The sequence below is a fragment of the Tursiops truncatus genome, chromosome 19, assembly GCF_011762595.2.
Source record: "Tursiops truncatus isolate mTurTru1 chromosome 19, mTurTru1.mat.Y, whole genome shotgun sequence".
NCBI lineage: Eukaryota > Metazoa > Chordata > Mammalia > Artiodactyla > Delphinidae > Tursiops > Tursiops truncatus.
The window spans coordinates 56,408,421-56,427,663 of NC_047052.1; the positions used below are offsets into that span (position 1 = coordinate 56,408,421).

At 50.5% G+C, this 19,243-nt stretch overlaps 1 protein-coding gene across 21 annotated transcripts in view; it reads right to left on the minus strand.

The window, feature by feature from the left end:
• Nucleotides 1-399: 399 nt before the first annotated feature.
• The window catches only part of PEG3 (paternally expressed 3), a 30,701-nt gene continuing 11,857 nt past the window's right edge, over nucleotides 400-19,243 (minus strand). For 5 of the 21 annotated variants that reach the window (XM_073796250.1, XM_073796251.1, XM_073796249.1 and 2 more), the window contains 9 exons: nucleotides 17,135-17,213; nucleotides 16,470-16,532; nucleotides 14,248-14,727; nucleotides 13,646-13,729; nucleotides 12,811-12,951; nucleotides 12,619-12,728; nucleotides 8,802-8,904; nucleotides 7,981-8,073; nucleotides 400-7,775 (listed from right to left, as the gene is read on the minus strand). In XM_073796250.1, coding sequence (XP_073652351.1) covers nucleotides 3,613-7,775; nucleotides 7,981-8,073; nucleotides 8,802-8,904; nucleotides 12,619-12,728; nucleotides 12,811-12,951; nucleotides 13,646-13,729; nucleotides 14,248-14,641 — 5,088 coding nt within the window. In that variant the 5' untranslated portion in view covers nucleotides 14,642-14,727; nucleotides 16,470-16,532; nucleotides 17,135-17,213 and the 3' untranslated portion in view covers nucleotides 400-3,612. Of the gene's footprint in view, nucleotides 7,776-7,980; nucleotides 8,074-8,801; nucleotides 8,905-12,618; nucleotides 12,729-12,810; nucleotides 12,952-13,645; nucleotides 13,730-14,247; nucleotides 14,728-16,469; nucleotides 16,587-17,134; nucleotides 17,214-19,243 lie in introns of all 21 variants that reach the window. The other 16 variants (XM_033845940.2, XM_073796260.1, XM_073796259.1 and 13 more) reach the window with 11 other exon arrangements.

Consider the following 19,243-nt stretch of genomic DNA (forward strand, 5'->3'; position numbering starts at 1 on the left):
TTAAAATGGACAAAAGAAGAGACTGAGAAGTATCTTATTTTTAACTTTATTTTTATTGTTGACACTATTACAGATAGATAGAACGACCACAACCATATTAACAAACCAAAAACCTGTGCACAGAAACAAGATGAAGAAAATATATGAAGATGTTAACCACAGTCTTTGGATGATGATAATATGGGCGAGTTTCTCTTCTACACTTCTGTAACTTCCAAGTCTCTGTAATGAACACATACCGTGTTTATAATGGAAATACATGTAATAAAGGTAGGTTCCCAAAACACTGTGAGAAAGCCTGTCCCAGGTAACCGAGACAAAATACTTAACTGTAATCCCACAATGACCACACACCACTTCCTCACTGCTTTCTGTGTCTCTTCCCATCTTTGACCCTCTGCATACTCATCACAAACACCGCAGTCATCAGACTGTGCACAGGTCAAGGTGTCAACAGCAATGGTTGTTGGGTGTCGGGAATATGGATGAATTTCTTTTCTTTTGCTTTGCTGAATCTCCCCGAAGTCTGCCATAAGTATGTACTATATTTGTAATGGAAAAATACATACGTGAGATTTAGTACCAAAACACCAAAGATCATTCAAGGAATCTGAGACAAAACGTTTAACCGTAATCCCATGACGACAATACTCTTTTAATTATTTTCCATATTTTTTTCATTTTAGACTTTATGCACATGTACTCAACACTGTCATAATCACAAGCTTGTGCACTGACATGAGATGGAGAAAACAGATCAAGATGTGAACTGTAGTTATTGGGTGTTGGGGATATGGGCGACTTTTCTAATTTATTTTGTGTTTTCCAATTATTCCTCTGGGTACGTATTATGCTTGTAATGGAAACAAACATAATAAGCTTTGTTATCAGGACACTACTGTAGAGAACATCTGAAAACATTAAGATGGAAGTGTTTAACCATAATTCCACAAAGGTAACAGTTATTCCGAGTACACATTTGACACAGTTATCATCATAAACCTGTGCACAGAAACGAGGATGAACAATACAGTGAGGAGTATATCTGTCTTTGGATGGGGGGTATATGGATTTTTTCCCTCCACTTTTCTGTATTTTCCAAGTGCCTGATAATGAGTTCAAATTATGTTCACAATGGAAACGTGATTATAAACTTTTTAGTAACACTACGAAGAAGAACATTCAAGGAATTTAAGAAAATAATGCTCGACTATAAGCCTACAACACCACCACCACGACAGCTTTTGACTATAAGCATACATTTTTAAACAGTTATAACTGTAGTATAAATATAATTCTGTGTCCTGTTTTTTCCACTTAGTATTCCGTAAATATATTTCCATGTTGCTACATAACTCTCCATGATTATCATTTTTAAACAGCTGCATTAGGAGTCCACCGACAAGTTCCCTTAATTGTCCTCCTATTTTTGGCGTTAAGTTGTTCCTAATGTTTCACTAAGCAAAGGCTGGAACGGACACCCTGACATTTGGCAAGTGGCTTTCTGAAGGGTTCTACCGGTTAATACTGCCAACAGTGGTGAACACAGGTTCACCCCACCGACGCTGACGCCGGCCCCCACCTCAGGGTCCTCCTCTGAGGCCGTGCCTCACTGTCCCTCAGCTCTCTCAGGTGTCCAACCTCGGGTCTTCACATGCAGCTGGCCCTCGCCTACACCATGCCATCAAAACGGCCCCTTCTTCTCAGAGGCCCAGGATACCCTGCTCATTCATTCTTCCCATCCTGGCCTTCCCATCCCCGCTCCTGATGTTGCTTCCAACTGCTTCCTCACCCTCCGAGGTCTGGAGACGTTATCAGGACTCCCCCTTCTTTGGCTTACTCTTTTCTGCTTCCTGCTCTCACCCTACCAACCTCCTTCGACTTTGGCATTCCTTCCAGCTGCGATATGCTCTCCCCGAGCCCTAACCGTGCGGACCTAGGAGAGGGAGATTTAAACACATTTCCCCAGCAGGTACTTTAATTTTGCTCGCCCAAATAATCTAGCTCTTATCTTCTGCTCCCTTAATCTACCAGATCCTCTTTAAAATTTTTTTTTAATTTTAATTTTTTTTTTTTTTCCAGCCAACTCAAAGCCAAAAAGAGTTCTTAATAGTCATTACGCAAGGGGCGGGGAAGCAAAGGGAGCACAGGTGGTCCACAGAACAGGACACAGGAAACCTCGAGCTACGAGGTCGACTTGTGATCACACGGGCAACTGAGGCGACTAGACAGACGTGACGCTCTAAAGGATAGGTGACAACTGCTTATTTAGGGGGGCACTCTTTAAGAGGAAGGGACAGATGGCAACGAAACAAATTAAGGCTGCTAGGGAACCTGAGTCCACGTTAAGCTCGAGTTGACTGTAAAGAAAGCTTTTTTTTTTAAATGCAAGTTAGACACGGGGTTTAGGGTCAGACAGGTAAAGACGAGAATTAAGTTTCACGCTAGAAAGCTCTAAGGATACTCGCCCCTGGGCGCCCAGGGTGCAAAAACTGAGTTGTAGCGGCACACACGGACGAAGCCCCGTTGCTACTTGTCGCTTAAGGCAGGGAGCGCGCAAAGGGAGTGATGAGGCAGCAGCCCCGTCCTAACTTACATGAGAGCCCCCACGGTTCTCAACCTCATCAGGCACGCGCGCGATCTAGGGATGGCTGCAACCACTCTTGAAAGGCAAAGACGCAAGATGCACAGGGAGAAGCTTCAGCTTTTGTGAATTCACTATCCTACAGACATCAAGTTGGTTTAAAAACAAATAACAAAACTTGGAACTATTTTTTGCATGAGAACCACTGCAAAGTACAAGGTGGCAACCAATCAATTTGGGGTTACAAAAGGCCAATCCACGTATCGTAAAGGCTTACACAGCATTAGGTTCCAAAGTGTTAGTGTAGACGAAATGGCTGAAAAGGAAGCTCCAAGTACTTCCCCTTTCAAACAGCAAAGCGGAAAAGACATTTTATCTTTCATGCCTACACCTTTACGGGAATATTCAAGAGTAAGGAACAACACAGTCAATTACTCAAAAAAATATGGATAGGATTCAAATAACGCACAATAAATCTTTCTAAGGATCTAAGATGCTTACAAATATATTCTAATTTGTTGCTCTCTTCCTCCTCCAAAAAAAAAAAAAAAAAAAAGAAAAAAAAATCAAAGAGTACCAGGTAAGGAAGGTACCTCTGCAAGTGAACTGTAACTGGATACCATATTAAGTCCCAATATGAGTACTGTTTGCTATGATTTGCTATTCTATATACATCTCAGGAAACATTCATTATATATAGGTTCCAGGAGTGTCATTTACAGATGTGGGCCATTTCTGTAGCCTTGAAAACCCCTCCAGCTTTCCGTCAATGCAGTTACTCGGGTGGAAGATAAGACGTGTGCTATGGCTTTCCCACATGCATACGCCGATGTTTGATGGGGAAGAGCTAAGTCCGAAGGAGTCTCCACCTTCAGTTTCTTTCCAGGCTGAGTTGTCTGATGTTCAGTCAGGTGTGTATACGCCAAGGGAAGCCTCCTTCCGACATCATCGTGGGTTGGTTCCAATTATCTGTAGTTTAGTAAGGGTCCAGTCCTAGTGAAGGTTTTCCAACCTTGACACCCGAGTCCTCAGCCGGTGTGGGTGTTCTGGTGCCTGGCCAGGGACAGGCGGTCAGTGAACACCTGCCCACAGACGTCACACTTGAAGTACTTGTCATCAGCCCTGCCGCTGTCATTGCTGCTGGTGCTGGCGTGCTCGGTGTAGTGGGAGCTTTCCCCATAGACGCTTCCAGGCTCGAATATTATCACCCTGGCGTGGGTTTTCAGGTGCTCACCATAGGCCGAGTTGGAGGTGAAGGTCTCGCCACACTCCCTGCAGTCGTAGTAGGGCTCTTCCACTTGGATCTCCTGGTCGTCACCTTCCTCTTCTGGGTCCTCGATCCCTGCACCGTCCGGCTCATCCGCATCTCCCTCTGGCTCTTCGGCTCTTTCCTCTGGGTCTTCGATCCCTGCCCCGTCTGGTTCATCAGCATCCCCGTTGGGCTGTTCGGCCTCCCCGTTGGGCTGTTCGGCCTCCCCGTTGGGCTCGGCGGCCTCCCCCTCCGGCCCCTCGGCCTCCCCGTTGGGCTCGGCGGCCTCCACGTTGGGCTCGGCAGCCTCCACCTCCGGCTCTGCGGCCTCCACCTCTGGCTCTGCGGCCTCCACATTTGATCCCTGGATCCGCAGAACTTCCCGTGGAACGAGGACGTTGGCTTCAACTTCCTGGGCGGCTGCTGCTGCTTCCTCTTCCTCGAGGTGCAGCTTCTGATGCTTCGTGAGGACTGTGTTGTGGATGAAGGACTTGCCACAGTCCTTGCACTCATAGAAGGGTGAATCTCTCTTGGGGGGCTCGGTGAGGAAGGAGGTATGGACGAAGGTGGCCCCATAGTCGTAGGGCTTGTCCTTCTCGTGAATCCTCATGTGCTCCCGGAGGTCGGCCTGGCTGGGGAAGGATTCTCCACAGGTCGCGCACTCATAGTGCTTGTCCTTGGCCTGGTCTCTCTGAAGGTCTGTGGGGGCCGAGCCTGGGCTGACCGCATCTGTGCTCCCCTGGCCCTGCTCCAGCAGGCTGTCTCCAGCGTGGACTCTCATGTGTTCGTTAAGGACAGAGCCGTGGATGAAGTCTTGTCCGCACACTTGGCATTGCAGGGACGTCCCAGCAGGAGGACTCTTCTGTGGGGCCCGAGGCCGCTGCGGGCTAATGACCAAGGGCTGCATAAAGGGCTCATCATACCTCCTGTGGCCGTAAAACTGGTCTTGCTCATGGATCTTCTGATGCTCGAAAAGGAATGAGCTATGAACGAAGGATTCCCCACATGCCGGGCACTCGTAAAGCTGCTCCCCAATGTAATCTTTCTGATACTCGCTGACAGAGGGGGTGTGCGTCACAGAATGTGCGTACTCGCGGCTGTCGGTGAGGTACTCCCTGCCGTGCACCTTCTGATGGTCCTGGAGGTCTGTGCGATCCACGAAGCCCAGCCCACAGTCCTTACACCCATAGATGGTGTCTTCAGGCTCGTCTGGCTCGTCTGGCCCTTCCTGCCGAGGCTCTTCCTGTCGAGGTCCATCAAGGCCCACACCCTGAATCACAGAGTCTCCAAACAGCTCCCCACCATGGAATTTCTCTCGGGCATAGATTTTCTGATGTATGCCAAGGTCTTCAACAGTGGCAAAACACTCCCCACACTCCTTACATTCATTGCGGACTGGCTGTTCAGCGTAACTGGTCTGAGCTGGTGGTTCAGCGTAACTGGTCTGAGCTGGTGGTTCAGTGTAACTGGTCTGAGCTGGGGGTTCAGCGTAACTGGTCTGAGCTGGTGGTTCAGCGTGACTGGTCTGAGCTGGTGGTTCAGCGTACCTGGTCTGAGCTGGTGGTTCAGCGTGACTGGTCTGAGCTGGTGGTTCAGCGTGACTGGTCTGAGCTGGTGGTTCAGCGTACCTGGTCTGAGCTGGTGGTTCAGCGTACCTGGTCTGAGCTGGTGGTTCAGCGTAACTGGTCTGAGCTGGTGGTTCAGCGTAACTGGTCTGAGCTGGTGGTTCAGCGTAACTGGTCTGAGCTGGCTCTTCAGCGTAACTGGTCTGAGCTGGCTCTTCAGCGTAACTCATCTGTGCTGACTGGCCCGCATAACTGGTCTGAGGATCCGTGGAGGCTATGCTGCGAATGACAGATCGTATGTAGTTTTCACTTCCAGAGAGCTTCTTTCTATCGTGGATCTTCTGATGCTCAGTGAGGTCGGAGCTATGAACAAAGGACTCTCCACACTCCGGACATTCGTAAAACTTCTCTCTCGGGTGAAACGTTTGAGGTTCACCAAAACGCAGGGAGTGGATTACAGAGGTCTCATAAATCCTACGCTCGATGTTCTTCTTCTTAGCACGAGCCTTCTGATGCTCGCGCACATCTGACTTGGGAACAGATGGTTCACCATCCTTCTTCCATCCACTGGGGCCCTCCCCAGCGAGACTGTCCTGAGTTACGGTGTGGGATGCACCGTGCACAAAAGAGCCCTTGAAGATGTTGTTCTTACCCCCTGCATAGGGGCTCTCTAGGGCAAGGGTCTTCTGCGGCTGGCCACAAGGGTCTGAGAGGTAAGCGGAGGACTCCTGCTGCTCGTCACATCCAAGGAGCTCATTTCCACCGCGACCACGGGGAGGCCTGAAAGCAGCTAGGCTGTGGATGACGGACCTCTCATACCCCTTTCTTTCAGAGGTACTCTCCCCAGCGTGGACTTTCCAGTGTTCGGTGGCACCCGAGCTCTGAACGGTCGCCTCTGCTATCACTCTCGGTTTGCTGTGACTTTTATGAGCCCCAGGGAAGGCTGAGCTGTGAATGAAAGACCTCTCATAGGGGTTCCTCTCGTAGGACAGGGCTTCCCGGCTGTCATCAGGATTGGAGCTGACAGTGAATGCCTTCTCGTCTTCCTCGTCCTCAGGTGGCCTTGTTATAGTGTGACTCTTCTGAGATTCGGGGAAGGACACACTGTGAATGACAGACTTCTCGTACCCCCGGCCTTCAAAGAGGTTCTTCCGAGAATGAATTTTCTGATGCTCGATGAGGTCTGAGTTTTGCCTAAAGGCATCCCCACCATCTTGGAAGTCGTAGGCCTTCTCCGTTGGGTAGGTTTTCTGGCGTCTTTTAAGGGACTGACCAGGAATGAAGGTTTCCTCACACACTTTGCCCTTGTTTTCAAATGGGTTTCCTCGGGTGTGGATCTTGTGGTGCTCTTTCAGGGATGCGCTGTGATGAAAGGTCTCCCCGCACACCTTGCACTCGTACATTTTCTCTTTCCCATACATCTTCTGAAGCTCGTTAAGCGCTGGGCTGGGTTTGAAGGCTTCCCCACGCTCACTACCTTTGTCATCTCGGCCATGGGTTTTCTGGTGCTCGATCAGGGCAGAACTATGAAGGAAGGTTTCCTTGCACACCCTGCATTCATAGAATTTGTCCTTCCCGTATATCTTCTGGAGCTCCCTGAAGGTTGGGCTGGGCATGAAGGGCTCCTCGTACTCCTCGTCCTTACACCCCGCAAGGCAATCTCTAGCGTGAATTTTCCGATGCTCGGCCAGGGCGGCGCTCTTATTGAAGGGTTCCCCACACTCCTTACATTCAAAGCGTTTCCCTCCGGCCTGCCTTTTCTGAACCTCACTGACGGCCACACTATGAAGAAAGGACTCGCCGTACTCATACAGATTCTCCCTGGTGTGCGTGATCTGATGCTCCACAAACCCCGAAATCACGCTGAAGGACCTCCCACACTCATCACACACATAGGGCGTCGCCCCAAAGTCAAAGGGCTGCAACTGGGGGACGGGCGGCGCGCTAAGGCTGCTCCCACTAGCGGCCTTCCTCACCTCGCTGCGCTCAAAGGGCCGCTTCCTTGCACCACCTCTCCGACCGTGCATCGAGCCCTTCCCATCTGTGTCAAAATGATAGCGCCTTTTTCTCTCAAGAACTCTCTTTCTGGAAACAAGGTTTGAGTTCAAATTAAAGCCTCCTCCCCCAAAGGCATTCCCTTCATGGCCCCTCTCCTGAATCACCGACTCCCTCTTGTTGAATGGAACTTCCTTCCAGTCACTGTCTGGCCTCCTGGGGAACCTCTGCAGCCGATCGCTAGGTTCCCTTGCCCTTCCCGACTTGGAGTTGCGCGAAACGTCCTTGATGAACTTTTCCATTATCACCCCGTGGGAAGATTCATCTTCACAGATCCCCCGCCGATGGGCTGACTTTTTGGTTTCAGGCACAGTTTTCAGACCTGAAAAGAAATCCCAGATGTAAATGCTCCCTCGTCCCCGTACTTGTGCAAAGTAACACTGGGACCTCCGTGATGGTGGTGTGAAGATAAACTGTACAATGCTCGTGTCTTTGTGCATCAGTTGTGTATCATCATGTGTCAGTGTGTGCGGACGGCTCCCATCTCACTGGTGCAAGCGCCACTCCACGGGGCCTTGCGCGCTCACCTCGACTGGTGCTCGGGTAGGCACTTCTCTTTGACCGTGACGAGTGGCCCTGGGTCATGTGCGAGTGGCCGTCGTCCTCGGCAAGCTGAACCCCTGTCCACAGGAAGAACACAACATCTCACACTCGAGTCGGGGACCAAGGCTCATCACCATAAATGATGTCTGTCTTTCTCTCAGCCACGAAGTGTGAAGGGGCCCATATCCAAGCCCTACCATGTCTTCTGTCTGCAGTCTCATTTCCTTATTATTCATTCCTTAGCCTCTGCTGGTCTGAATTTTAGTTAATTCTCCTGACTCCACCTAGAAGTTTGTACAGAGACCTCCGAGTGCCTTCTAAATTTACTGCGTTCTTTTCAGTCTTCCCCTTCTCGTAACCACCTCCTCAGTCCTGACATCCTTTCACTGGGCTTCCTGGCTCTCCTCCTACTCGTGCCTGTTTTCCCCACCTGGTCTCCAAACACGGGAGCTCCTCAAGGCTCCACTGCCCACACAACACTCCTGCAGAGCCAACCGCCTACTAGGACCTGAGCCAGATGTCTTCCAGGGGAATCCAAACTGGAACTTGGAACCCCATCCGAAATGAGTATTTAAATTTCCAGGGTCAGCACTCTTGGGGGCAAGAGTTGTCTCCTGGGCTCCCTGACCCCACACTACACACTCTTCCCCCAAAGCCAGAGGATTCGTAAAACACAGCCTCATCGTTTATGCCTCTGCTGGGCTGGGAGCCGCTTGAGGGCCTCTGACCCCTCGAGTCCACACACACTGCGGACCCTGACTCCGTGCAGCAGCCTGAGGGGCCAGGCCGGGAGAGCAGCGCTCACCCAGCGAGAGCAGCTTCCGGTAGTTCTCCATGTTGTCCTGAACCGGGTTCTGGGGCTTCCGGTCCTCGGTGAGGGCCACCACATCCTGGTACGACACCGCATCCTGCAACAGCAAATGCATACCTCTCCTCAGTGGAGTCCACTCCCGTGGACGACAAGGACGGGACAACGCTGGCGGCATGGGAGCCACACACACACGCGCACACGGTGTGCAGTAAGTGCTCACACCGCTTGGGGTTCCGAACGATCCAAGTCAGGTTCTGCCAGGGACCTCCTCGGCACCTACCTTGGTGCTACACTCTGAGGAAGCTCCCAAAGACGCAGGACACATATGCCTTGCCCTCGTGCAGCTTACCATGTGTTTGGAGAGAAACAACCAGAGAACAGTAAACAACAAGGTGGGGGCAGAGAGTCAGCGCTAAGTGGCTTTAGCGGGGGGACAGCTCAGGGTGGGCTGGGACGGTGAGCAAAGACCGCAGAGGCCGTGGGTGGGGTGGTGAGTGGTGGTGGGACTCTGGCCCGGACAGGGGTGGGAAGCTTCAACAGGCCCAGTGTCAACTGCACACAGCGTTTCCAGACACCTGGTCAGCAGAGCGACCGGCTTCCATCCCCAGGCCCGCTGTGTCCTGTGTCCGCCCCCGCCGTACACTGTGGGCCCTGCTGGGTATGGACAAGTTCTGAAGAACCCGGGGGTGACCTTAAGCACAGAGCACCTTCCTCTCCCAGCTGCCTTTTCTGCTTTGACGCACATTCCCTTGCAAAGCATCTTAGGAGTCCCCACATCACACGGGACAGCCTCCTGCACAGGACCTCACAGGACCTCTTCTCACTGCTGCACTAGAACGTCACTAGTTTCGGGGAGTCGTGGTCCCAGGGAGCCTGGAGACAGACTCAAGGCGCGAGGTGGAGCCGTGGGAAGCCCGCAGGCTGTGGGGCCAGAGAAGACTCCAGGGTCAAAGGAGCTTAGGCACCGTTTACGACCGAGCGACCCTGGGAGCAGACGTCTTTCCAAACCTCAGGTCCTTCATCTGTGAAATGGAGAGAAGGGCATCGGCCTGCCCTGTAGCACTGTGGGAGTGGATGTCCTGCGATGTGATTTGTTGTTTAAGCATGGAGAAAAATCGTGTAAGGGAAAGGTAAATTGTTGTCACTACTGAACTATTAGGTAAAGATATTTTGATATTAAATTTGCTACAGTTCTGGAAAGTGGCACAGATATTACAGCCATGCACAAATGCACACACACACACACACAAAAAGACACAATCAGGTGCATCGCCTACTGAAAAAAATAAACAGGCACAGGCACTGGGGTCTATGAGGAAAGCCTCATTTGTAAGACAACTGCCAATGTGCAGTGATTCAAAAGCAAAAGGCCACCACCACCACTAAGCAGAACTTCAAAAACGAACTCTTACCAGGCCAGGCCTTAGGATTTTTAGGACAACACGCTACAAAAGATCAGGAAGCACTCACTGCAAAATCGGCTGGGACCACCACCGGCCACCCTTTCTGGTGGGAGCCTGTCTCCTCCTGTCAGAGGGCGGCTCCCCAGAGCGGGCACCCCGCTGGGCTCGGGGCCGATAGTGCCTCCATCCTAAGGCCTCAGCCCTGGATTACTGCAAAGTGGGAGAAGCCTGCTGGGAGCACAGATGTATTTGTGGTGGGAGAGGGAGGGAACCAGAACTCCTAACTTGCGGGCTGCCAGAGAGCAGATGAGGTCAAGACCCCGGGGGGCTGAGGGTGCCAGAAGGGCACCAGCCCTGGTGCTAACAGACGCCAAAGGGCGATGGCAAAAGGGAAGGGGCATTTTTCATGTATTTCTCTCCGCTTGCCTAATCTGAGTAACATAAATGTAATGTATGTTAAATTTTGGACTACGTTGTTGCTAGGAAAGAAAAATGCTGCTTTGACTTAAATTAAGTTGACCTATTCAAGTGGGTAGCCCTAAGCAGCTGTTCTCTTTGTATCTGTGATCAACCACGGATCTAAGGTGGCACAAGCCACCGCCACGTTCCCTGTTACAGATGCTGTCCGGAGAACAGCACCCACACTGCCGCATCCTCACATGACCTACACACACGAACAATGCATGCTGAAGGAAGATGAGAACTTTGTTTGTTATTTCTATGACACCAAGGTAGGAGGAACCAGTGTCTCCCAGACCTCTGGACCACACACAGGGGACCAACGCTTTCCAGTAGCGAGGACGGGCATTTGAAAAGCAAAATAAGACACAACCCCACTGCCAATCTGCTATCACCTTCATTTCATAAGAGTACTTTAACACCCCCAAATAAGGACACCCGCAGTTCCTGTTTTCCCTGAAGATGAGTGAACGCTTGGTCCCAGGCTCACAGAGCAGTTAACTGGAAACCCCTGACATCCATCACTTCGTGGGGGCAAATGCACACTAAAGAGGTTTCTTCTTCAGAGTTTCTACGATTTAATGTTTTTATCTGGATTCCTAAAATTTGGTCAATTTGGTTTCTCCAAATAAGAAACCAAAATTAGTGACAAACTAAGTGTGTCCCACACATAGAGGCCTCTCCCTGGGACAAGGTCATAACACACATCTGGAGCACCGGGGTCACCTCCGACCCAGCCCACACTCCACATCCCCTCCCTCCCTTCCACATCCCCTCCCCCATCGGTACTGCTGCCGCAGAAGCTCTGCTTTCAGTAACGGGATGCCATCCCCCTCCTTCTCACACACCTGCGCGTTCTGGCTTGCCTCCAGGACACAGGACAAATGACAAGAGTTTTGGGGGTAGAATTCAGAGCCCTCTGTCACCTGACCCCACCTTTCAAACCCCGCCACAGGGAGTACCGTTACCGCATCTCGGGGCACTGGGGACAGACTGCACCTCTGCCCTTGCATTCCACCCACTCTGGCTTTCATCTGGTGCCGCTTCGGGGCTTGTGCTGGGCTCTCCTGAACACCTGGGATCCCCCGCCCCAGGGGGCACCTGGCCAGCTGCTCCTGTCCCTGTGACAGTCCGCTACCCTGTCTCTTCCTTAAGAGCGAGCTGGACAGCCAGCGTCAGGCACAGCATCTCTCTCTACAGAGACTCCCCGCATGCTTGCTGAACACCCTCCTGTTACAAGACAGGAGGCTCCCAGGACGGGTCCCGCCTGGTCACCACCATGCACCCAGGGCCGCAGGCCCCGCACCCTCCTCCACGCTGCCGTGTCACACGTGACCCTCTCTCTCAAGGCCCGTCTTCCCTGTACCCACAGCCAGTGATGCCCACAGCGCCTCCCTCGTGCCAGGCATCGCACTGCGCCGGTTCCATCTATGTGTGACTCTCACCCATTCCTCACAACAGCCCGCCCACTTCACAGATGAGGAAACCGAGGCTCGGCTTCGTTAATGGTCTGAGGCTGCACAGCTAGCAGGTGGCAGAGCCAGGCTCCAGACCCAGCTCTTCCAGGCCCCGGGGCCTTCTGCTCTCCCCCAAGTCTGCTCTGTGGATGTGCAACTTTCCTGGCTCCCTACTGAGGACCAGAAACACCTGCAGGATCGATGGGCTTCCCTGGCCCAGGAGGAACAGCCGTTGCGGACGACGCACCACATGACACAAACGCTGAGCGGAAAAGTGCTCCTCTGATCCCGTGGATGAACCAGAAAACAGGCAGCAGTTCCCCAGCCACCAGTCACCCCTGGGGACAGGACAGGCTCCTGGGGAGTCGCTGGGGCTCTCCCCAACCCAGGTAGGATTCTAGCGGGCAGATAACTCAGCCTCTCGGGAAAGAAAGGCATCTCTGCCATGAAATGAAGACAGCCTTCCTAGAATGAGTGGAGACCTAAGCATACCTGTGATCTTGTCTCGTAATCCATCACAGAGTCCCGATGTTTGTGCTCTCTTTCCTTTGCAAAAGCCACTTTCTCCATCAGAGGAAGGGAAAGATCCCGCTGATGAAACCCTGGAAGACAACAGGCGTCATGAGGGAACAAGGCACAGTCAACCTGGCACGCGCACTGGGGAGCAGTCGGAGGAGGACCTACTGCTCCTGGGGCTCCGGGCGTACGGCCAGCGGGCCCGGGACTCCAGGTCCCTGCCTCTGCCCTTCCGGTGCTCCCGCTCGCGGGCTCGCTCCCAGTCTCGGTCCCAGTCTCGGTCCCAGTCCCGGTCCCAGTCCCGGTCACCTGAGGAAGCAGACATTTCAGGAGCTGACCACGTGTCCTGACACGAGTGCGCTCACTTCACGTGCACATACCCCTCTGGAAGGGATGCTAGGAGACGGATCCTGAACAGGGGTCCCAAGTGCAACCCGACACCCGGGCCCCGGACCAGTTTCTGGGGGCCTCGCCTAGGCGGGCCTGGTCTCAGTCAGGGCTAACACTGAGCTGAGGAGCTGGTTCCCCCTTCAGGTTCTCCTGGTCTCCCAACTCCCACGTGGTCAGGTCCACGTTCGGGAAAATGGACTTCAGACCCTCCACCGCCTCGCTTACCCCAGTCAGTCTTAATGTGCACGTAACTTTACCCCAAAGAAATGAAACACCCACCTGCCCCAAAAGCAACGCTCCTTCAAAAAGTTCACCGAAGAACCTTTAACAAATAAAACAGCTTTGGAGGCAAAGGGGTGATGAACTCTGCCCCTCCTGGGAGGCTGTGGACACAACCTGAAACGGCCTACTGCAAAATTCACATAGCTTTAAACATTTTCTCTCATCATTAAGAGAAACAGTTGTATTTCACGCCACACATGTGTCTGCTTCGACGTAAGAACGACTCCTTCCATCCTCACTGATTTCCTTCCCCCTCAGACCTCTCTGAGCAGCAGCCCTGCCCCAGGGAAGTCCTGCACGGCCTGGATGGCGCGGCGACCGGGCTACTCACTGCAGCAGGCGGAGTGTGGCGGCGGGGCCTCTGCTGCCTTCCGGCTCATGCTGCCTTCGCTGTGGGCGTCACTGCTGGTGTCGTCTGAGAGGGCACCACACACGACTTAAGGTCTCGTCCGTGCTCGCCGGTCCCCTCTAAGTAGCCCCCCCCGGCTGGCCCCCACCCCTTGCTGCAGTGGTCAGACCCTCTCGCCCCGCCCTTCCGCCCCTGCTGGGCAGGAACGAGGCTGTGACCCTCCCGATGGCAGCGCCAGGTACAACCTGCTGGGGTGCCCCCTGCCCCCGCCCCGGTTCCAGAGCCTGGGCCAGGGCGCGGTGTGTGCAGGCTCCCTTCCAGTCAGAGGCCCACGGTCTCCTTCCCTCTCGCATCCTAACCAGGAGGGATTCTGCTCCGTGGGGACACGGGGCACCGGCTCTCATTGGGCTGTCACAGCTGGGGAGGGAGGTGCAACTGGCACGCTGTGGGCAGAAAGGCCGGGAGGCCACCTACGTCCTATGGCAGGGCAGTCCCCCACTCCCCGCGAAGAGGACGATCGGCCTAGAACATCAGGGGCACTGCGCGGGGCACCCCAGGGAGCTCCGCCTTCCTCTCCCACTCACCTTCCGGTTCGTACATCTCCTTGTAATTTTCCAGCAGAGTAACGAGCTTCTCGCAGTTCTCTGGCTTTTTTGCACGCACCCAAGGCTTGATCTTTTCTGGAAGGATGGTCAGGTACTGCTCGAGGACCAAGAGCTCGATTATCTCCTCCTTGGTGCGAGTCTCCGGCTGCAACCAATCGAGGCAGAGGTTTCGGAGTTTGAGCAGGGTCTTCCGAGGCCCGACAAATTCCACGTAGAGGAAGTTCCGAAACCTCTGATGAAAGAATTCAGAGTCAGTGGCGGCTTCTCCTATGGCGGCATCCGGCTCCTGAGACAAGTCACTGTCTAGCTCACACAGATTTGGGGCCCAAGACCTCTTGGGTTTGGTGGCAGACAAGTACTTTGGAGGCAGCATCTCTCTAAGGAAAATTTTCACTGGAGGAACCCAACATGAGTCAACAGGAAAGACGCGGCAGCCTGGGACAGTCAGTACTCAGGGACCTGCGGATCGTAAGGAGACATACACATGTCCCAGAAGTCGAGGACCAGGCAGCAGTGTGGGGCTGCCCGACAAGGGCACCAACAGTGCTTTGTGAACAGGCCAAGGGCAGAAGAGAGGCATCAAACCCCAACACACAGACACATGCACAGGCAGGCGTTAAAGCACCACACACACCCGTGTGAGGAGTGAGCTCTGCTACTAACTGGTTCTGTGACCCTGGGCCACACAGCCCACGTCCTGCCGTCTGTCCCCTTATCTACAAAATGGGAACAACAGACCTACACCCCTTCTAGAACTGTGAGGCTTAAATAAGCCAATACACCTAAAAGGCCTAACCACCCAGCACACAGCACATGGGGATGCCCAAGGTGCTGGCCATTACTAAAATGGGATGTCGGTATTTTTTCTTAGCAAAAACGGAAAGTGGGTCGTGAGGGGCTCAATTCTGCCATTTCTGAGCATTTCTTCCCCTCACATGGTTGTTAAAACAGCATACAACACGTGAAAGGTAGAAGACCACAGAAAAATGTTACAAGTGCTCAGCTCTGGGTAATGCGATTGCAAGTGCTCTTAATAATTTCCCTGAACCCGCGCTGCTGTTAAGTTAAAATTCAACGAAATTAAAAGTTCAGCTCCTCTGTCACACCAGCTACATTCCAAGCGCCAGTGGCTACCCTACTGCACAACACGGAACATCGCCCTCGTGGGAGCAAGTTCTATTGGCCAGAGTGGCTGGACAGCATCTGAGTTTGCAGGAAAGCTCAGGACCCCTGCGTCAGCAGTGCCCACCCTTCTGAGGAGCGTCTGCCCCACAGCCCAGCCTTGGGCTCGTGCTAACACCACGTCCTCTGGGACCCTTCCCGAGACTCACTTCCTCTACTAGTGTTCCAAGCACTTGCTGCATTTAGTCTTAAATATTTGAGCTCACGTGCCTATGCCCCCACTGTAAACTCTGGTAAAGGGATGAGAGACGAACTTTTCCATCACTGGAAGAGTCAGGTGTCAACACTGATAGAGCATGTTGAAGATAATGTACGCAAACCCATTTTAAAATTGGTTTTAGACACAGGCATGCATTCTTACTACAGGCCTGCAGAAGCACAGTGCAGTTTCTGGGTTAAGCTCTGCAGCACTGTTTCCAAAAGAACACCCTGGCATTTCACTTACCCTCACCTGCCCACTTTTCTACCAGCCCTTTCCTGGTATTCCCGACAAACAGGCATGGGAAGCACTGTGCGGTATGTGTGGAGCTCTCTTACAGCGCTGCCTAGCACAGAGGGGGAAGGTTAAAGGAAGTACCAGTGAACCCACAGAAACCCTACACAGGTGGTGAACACCTATTATTTGTATCAATGGTGAGAAAGTGATCAAGCGACCATAGGACTTCTTCACACCCCTGCACATCCTCCTGCTTTTATCAATCTTTTCAAATATCTAGCTTGCCTCCACAGAACCAGCTTTCTACTTTGAGAATCCTCTGTATCATTTATTTCCTTACTTGTCCTTTAGTATCTGCTCCCCCCCTTCTTAAGAAAACTTTTTAGACCAAGTATAAAAGCTGATTTTCCCTTTTCCTTTTGTTCTAACGTAACCAACTAAGGCTATACGTTTCCCTTCACCTAAACCATTTTAGTTGCATGTGGTTTCTATTATGTAGCCTTGTTATTAGTGGTCAGCCACAACTGGAGCAAGAAAGTAGGCAATACAGGAAAGAAATCTAGGTTTGGGTGAATTAACTTACCTGACAGTTTTGTACTTCTGGCTTTACTTCCAGAGAAGAACAAAACCACATGCAGCAAAAATTCTTTTTGTTTTAAAAGGAAAAACCAGTAAGTTAAAAAGAATTTTTTTTTAATGTCTAAAGAGAAAACAAAAGATGTTTCAATTATTCAGTCTCAAAGTAGCCTTCATCATTTGGGCATGAATGCAGGGGACTCTCTCCAGACAGTGGTGGGCTCCGCTCCGCCCCGTGTAAACTGCCCTCCCACTCTCTCTGCATCATCCTCTGGAGCTTCAGCACCAACTACACAGATGTACCTCCATTCGGAGACCCTGGAGACCCTGCCACTCCCGCCCTGCCTGCCCTGCCCTCCTCGATGACAAACAGGACACTAGATAACACCCTGCTGGGCAGGGGAAAGAAAGGGCAAGCGTCCAGGCTCTGGAGAGCTGATGAGACAGCTGGGACAAGAGCACACAGTCGAGTTTACCCAACAACTGGCTAAGAGGGACTGTCGTGACAAGAGCAGGGCCCTCAAAAGCCAGCAGGCCTGTGAGGGACAGAGGGGCGGGCAGGGAGCCCAAGCCTGCTCTGTGGCATCCAATTCCAGAGAGAACTCCAGTCCCCTAGATGACAGCAGCCCCACCTCTCAGAGGCCACAGGACACCCTTGGGTATGTAAATCACCTGTTTGGGAATAGGATCCTTTCTGGAACTTCAGAACAAGTGTTCTTATCCACAGGAACAGAGTCAAAATGCCAGGGACCTGCAGACATTTTAAAGAAATACATGGACAAGTAAACATGGAAGAAATGTAAAGAGTGTCAGAGAATTCACCCTCCAAATGGCTGTGGACCGAGATAGCATTGGGAGTGAGGCCTTATATACCATATTCAAGAAAAGGCCCATTCCCATGTCACATAGACCAACCAGAGACAAGAAGCAGAAAGCTTTCAAATTTTCTTTATGAAACCAGAATAATGAAAACATCTAAGACAAAGAGAGCACTAGCAAACTGCAGACCAAACTCACTTATAAAAGCAGACATAGCAGTCTTAACACTATGACTAATGAACATCATTCTACAGAGTTTCAGCCAATTACAAGAAAATCTGGGGCATGAACAAAGAAAGATATAAAATTATCACTCTCTTATGTAAGACCGTCCACTCAGATATGGCAAATCAGTAGAAACAGACCTTATAATAGTAATAATAATTTAGTAAGAAACCCATGTATAACAGACTCCCTAAATATGGACCGACAATAACCAATTTGAAAAAATGGGAAGAACTCCATTGTAAAAATACAAAAGATTTAACAGAAGAAGACAGCACCCATAGGAACAAACTTATACATTATATGGCAATAGAAAAGGCAATAACCAGAGAGACACAGGCTAATCATGGAAGATATACGGATCTAGCATATGAAAGCTCTAAATACCTCCTACACTATCTAGTGGAATTTCAAAGAATATAAATGTTGGGGAACTTGACAATGGTTCTAAAGTTGACCTGGAAGAATTTCACTTGGATCAATATTTTGAAAGTTCATACATCAAAAGGCCAACAAACCACACACAAAAAAGAAGTATCTTAATATAATCTCAGGGTTAAGAAAGTTCTTTCCTAGTATGATGCCTAAAGGCAGAAAGACAACAAAAAAGTAACAAATGATGTTCTTGTCTATACCATCAAAGCCAAAGCAATAAACCAACCACCTAAAAAAGCACCAAAAGAGACAAGAAGACCGATTCATTTAAGAATTGTAATATAAGTTTACTGTATGTACACAATTGAGTGTGTAGAACTCTATGAAAGTGGCATTAAAAAATAGTAAGGAATGCATACAGATTACTTCAATAAATAATGATGGTAACAGGAGATCTAGCCAATCATTCACTTGGGGAAAGAGGTCACAACATATATGAAAATGCTAAAACTAAGATCAAAATAAATAAAAGATTAATTTTTATAATCCTGGAGCAGGGACGGGATCTTCTAACCTGACAATAAAATTGGGAAACAGGGACAACTTTGACTTTGTATACATACTTCTCTAATCGCATTAATTTTTCTTCCCACTAGGCATGTGTTTGAAGCATAAAGCACCAGTAGGTAAAAATTATACTTAAGAACTGTAAGCCTTAAAAAGTTTGATAAGGAAGCAACAATTTTGCTGAGAAAATATAAATATTTGGTAAACCTGACTCAGGAAGCAGAGGAAAATCCAGGGAAGAAATTTAAAAAGATGAAATGACCGAAGGAGCAACTTCCCATAAAATTTCCATGAGCGAAGTATTTACCATGTTATAAAAACCCTTCCAGAGCACAGAAAAGAGACGGAGGACTTCCTGCTTATTGACAATATGACCACGTGAACACCCATAAGTATCCTGTCACAAGGTAGATGCCAACTTGTATGCTGAAAATTCACCTATTCCTTTTCTCAATTCAAATTCAGGACTAGAGTCAACAAATGTGATCTCTGTTAAATGTGCTCACGATTTTCTGACCAGGCCGACGAAACAGCCCTTGGTCTGCAAGGGCGTTGAAAAAGAAAAGATTTTTAATAGAAAAACCTGAAAAACAGTTGGACCTTACCTACTCCTTCCCACAATGGCAGAGGAAATTCATTTGAGAGTAAGAAAGGGCCTTGGGAACAGAATAATCATAAAGATAGATAACATATATGTCGTGTGAAGAAAAAACTGGATACACATATCCTGCAAATTTTGTAAAGGGCAAATTGGTTACTTATCAAAATTAAAAAATGTAATATCCTGTCCTATTA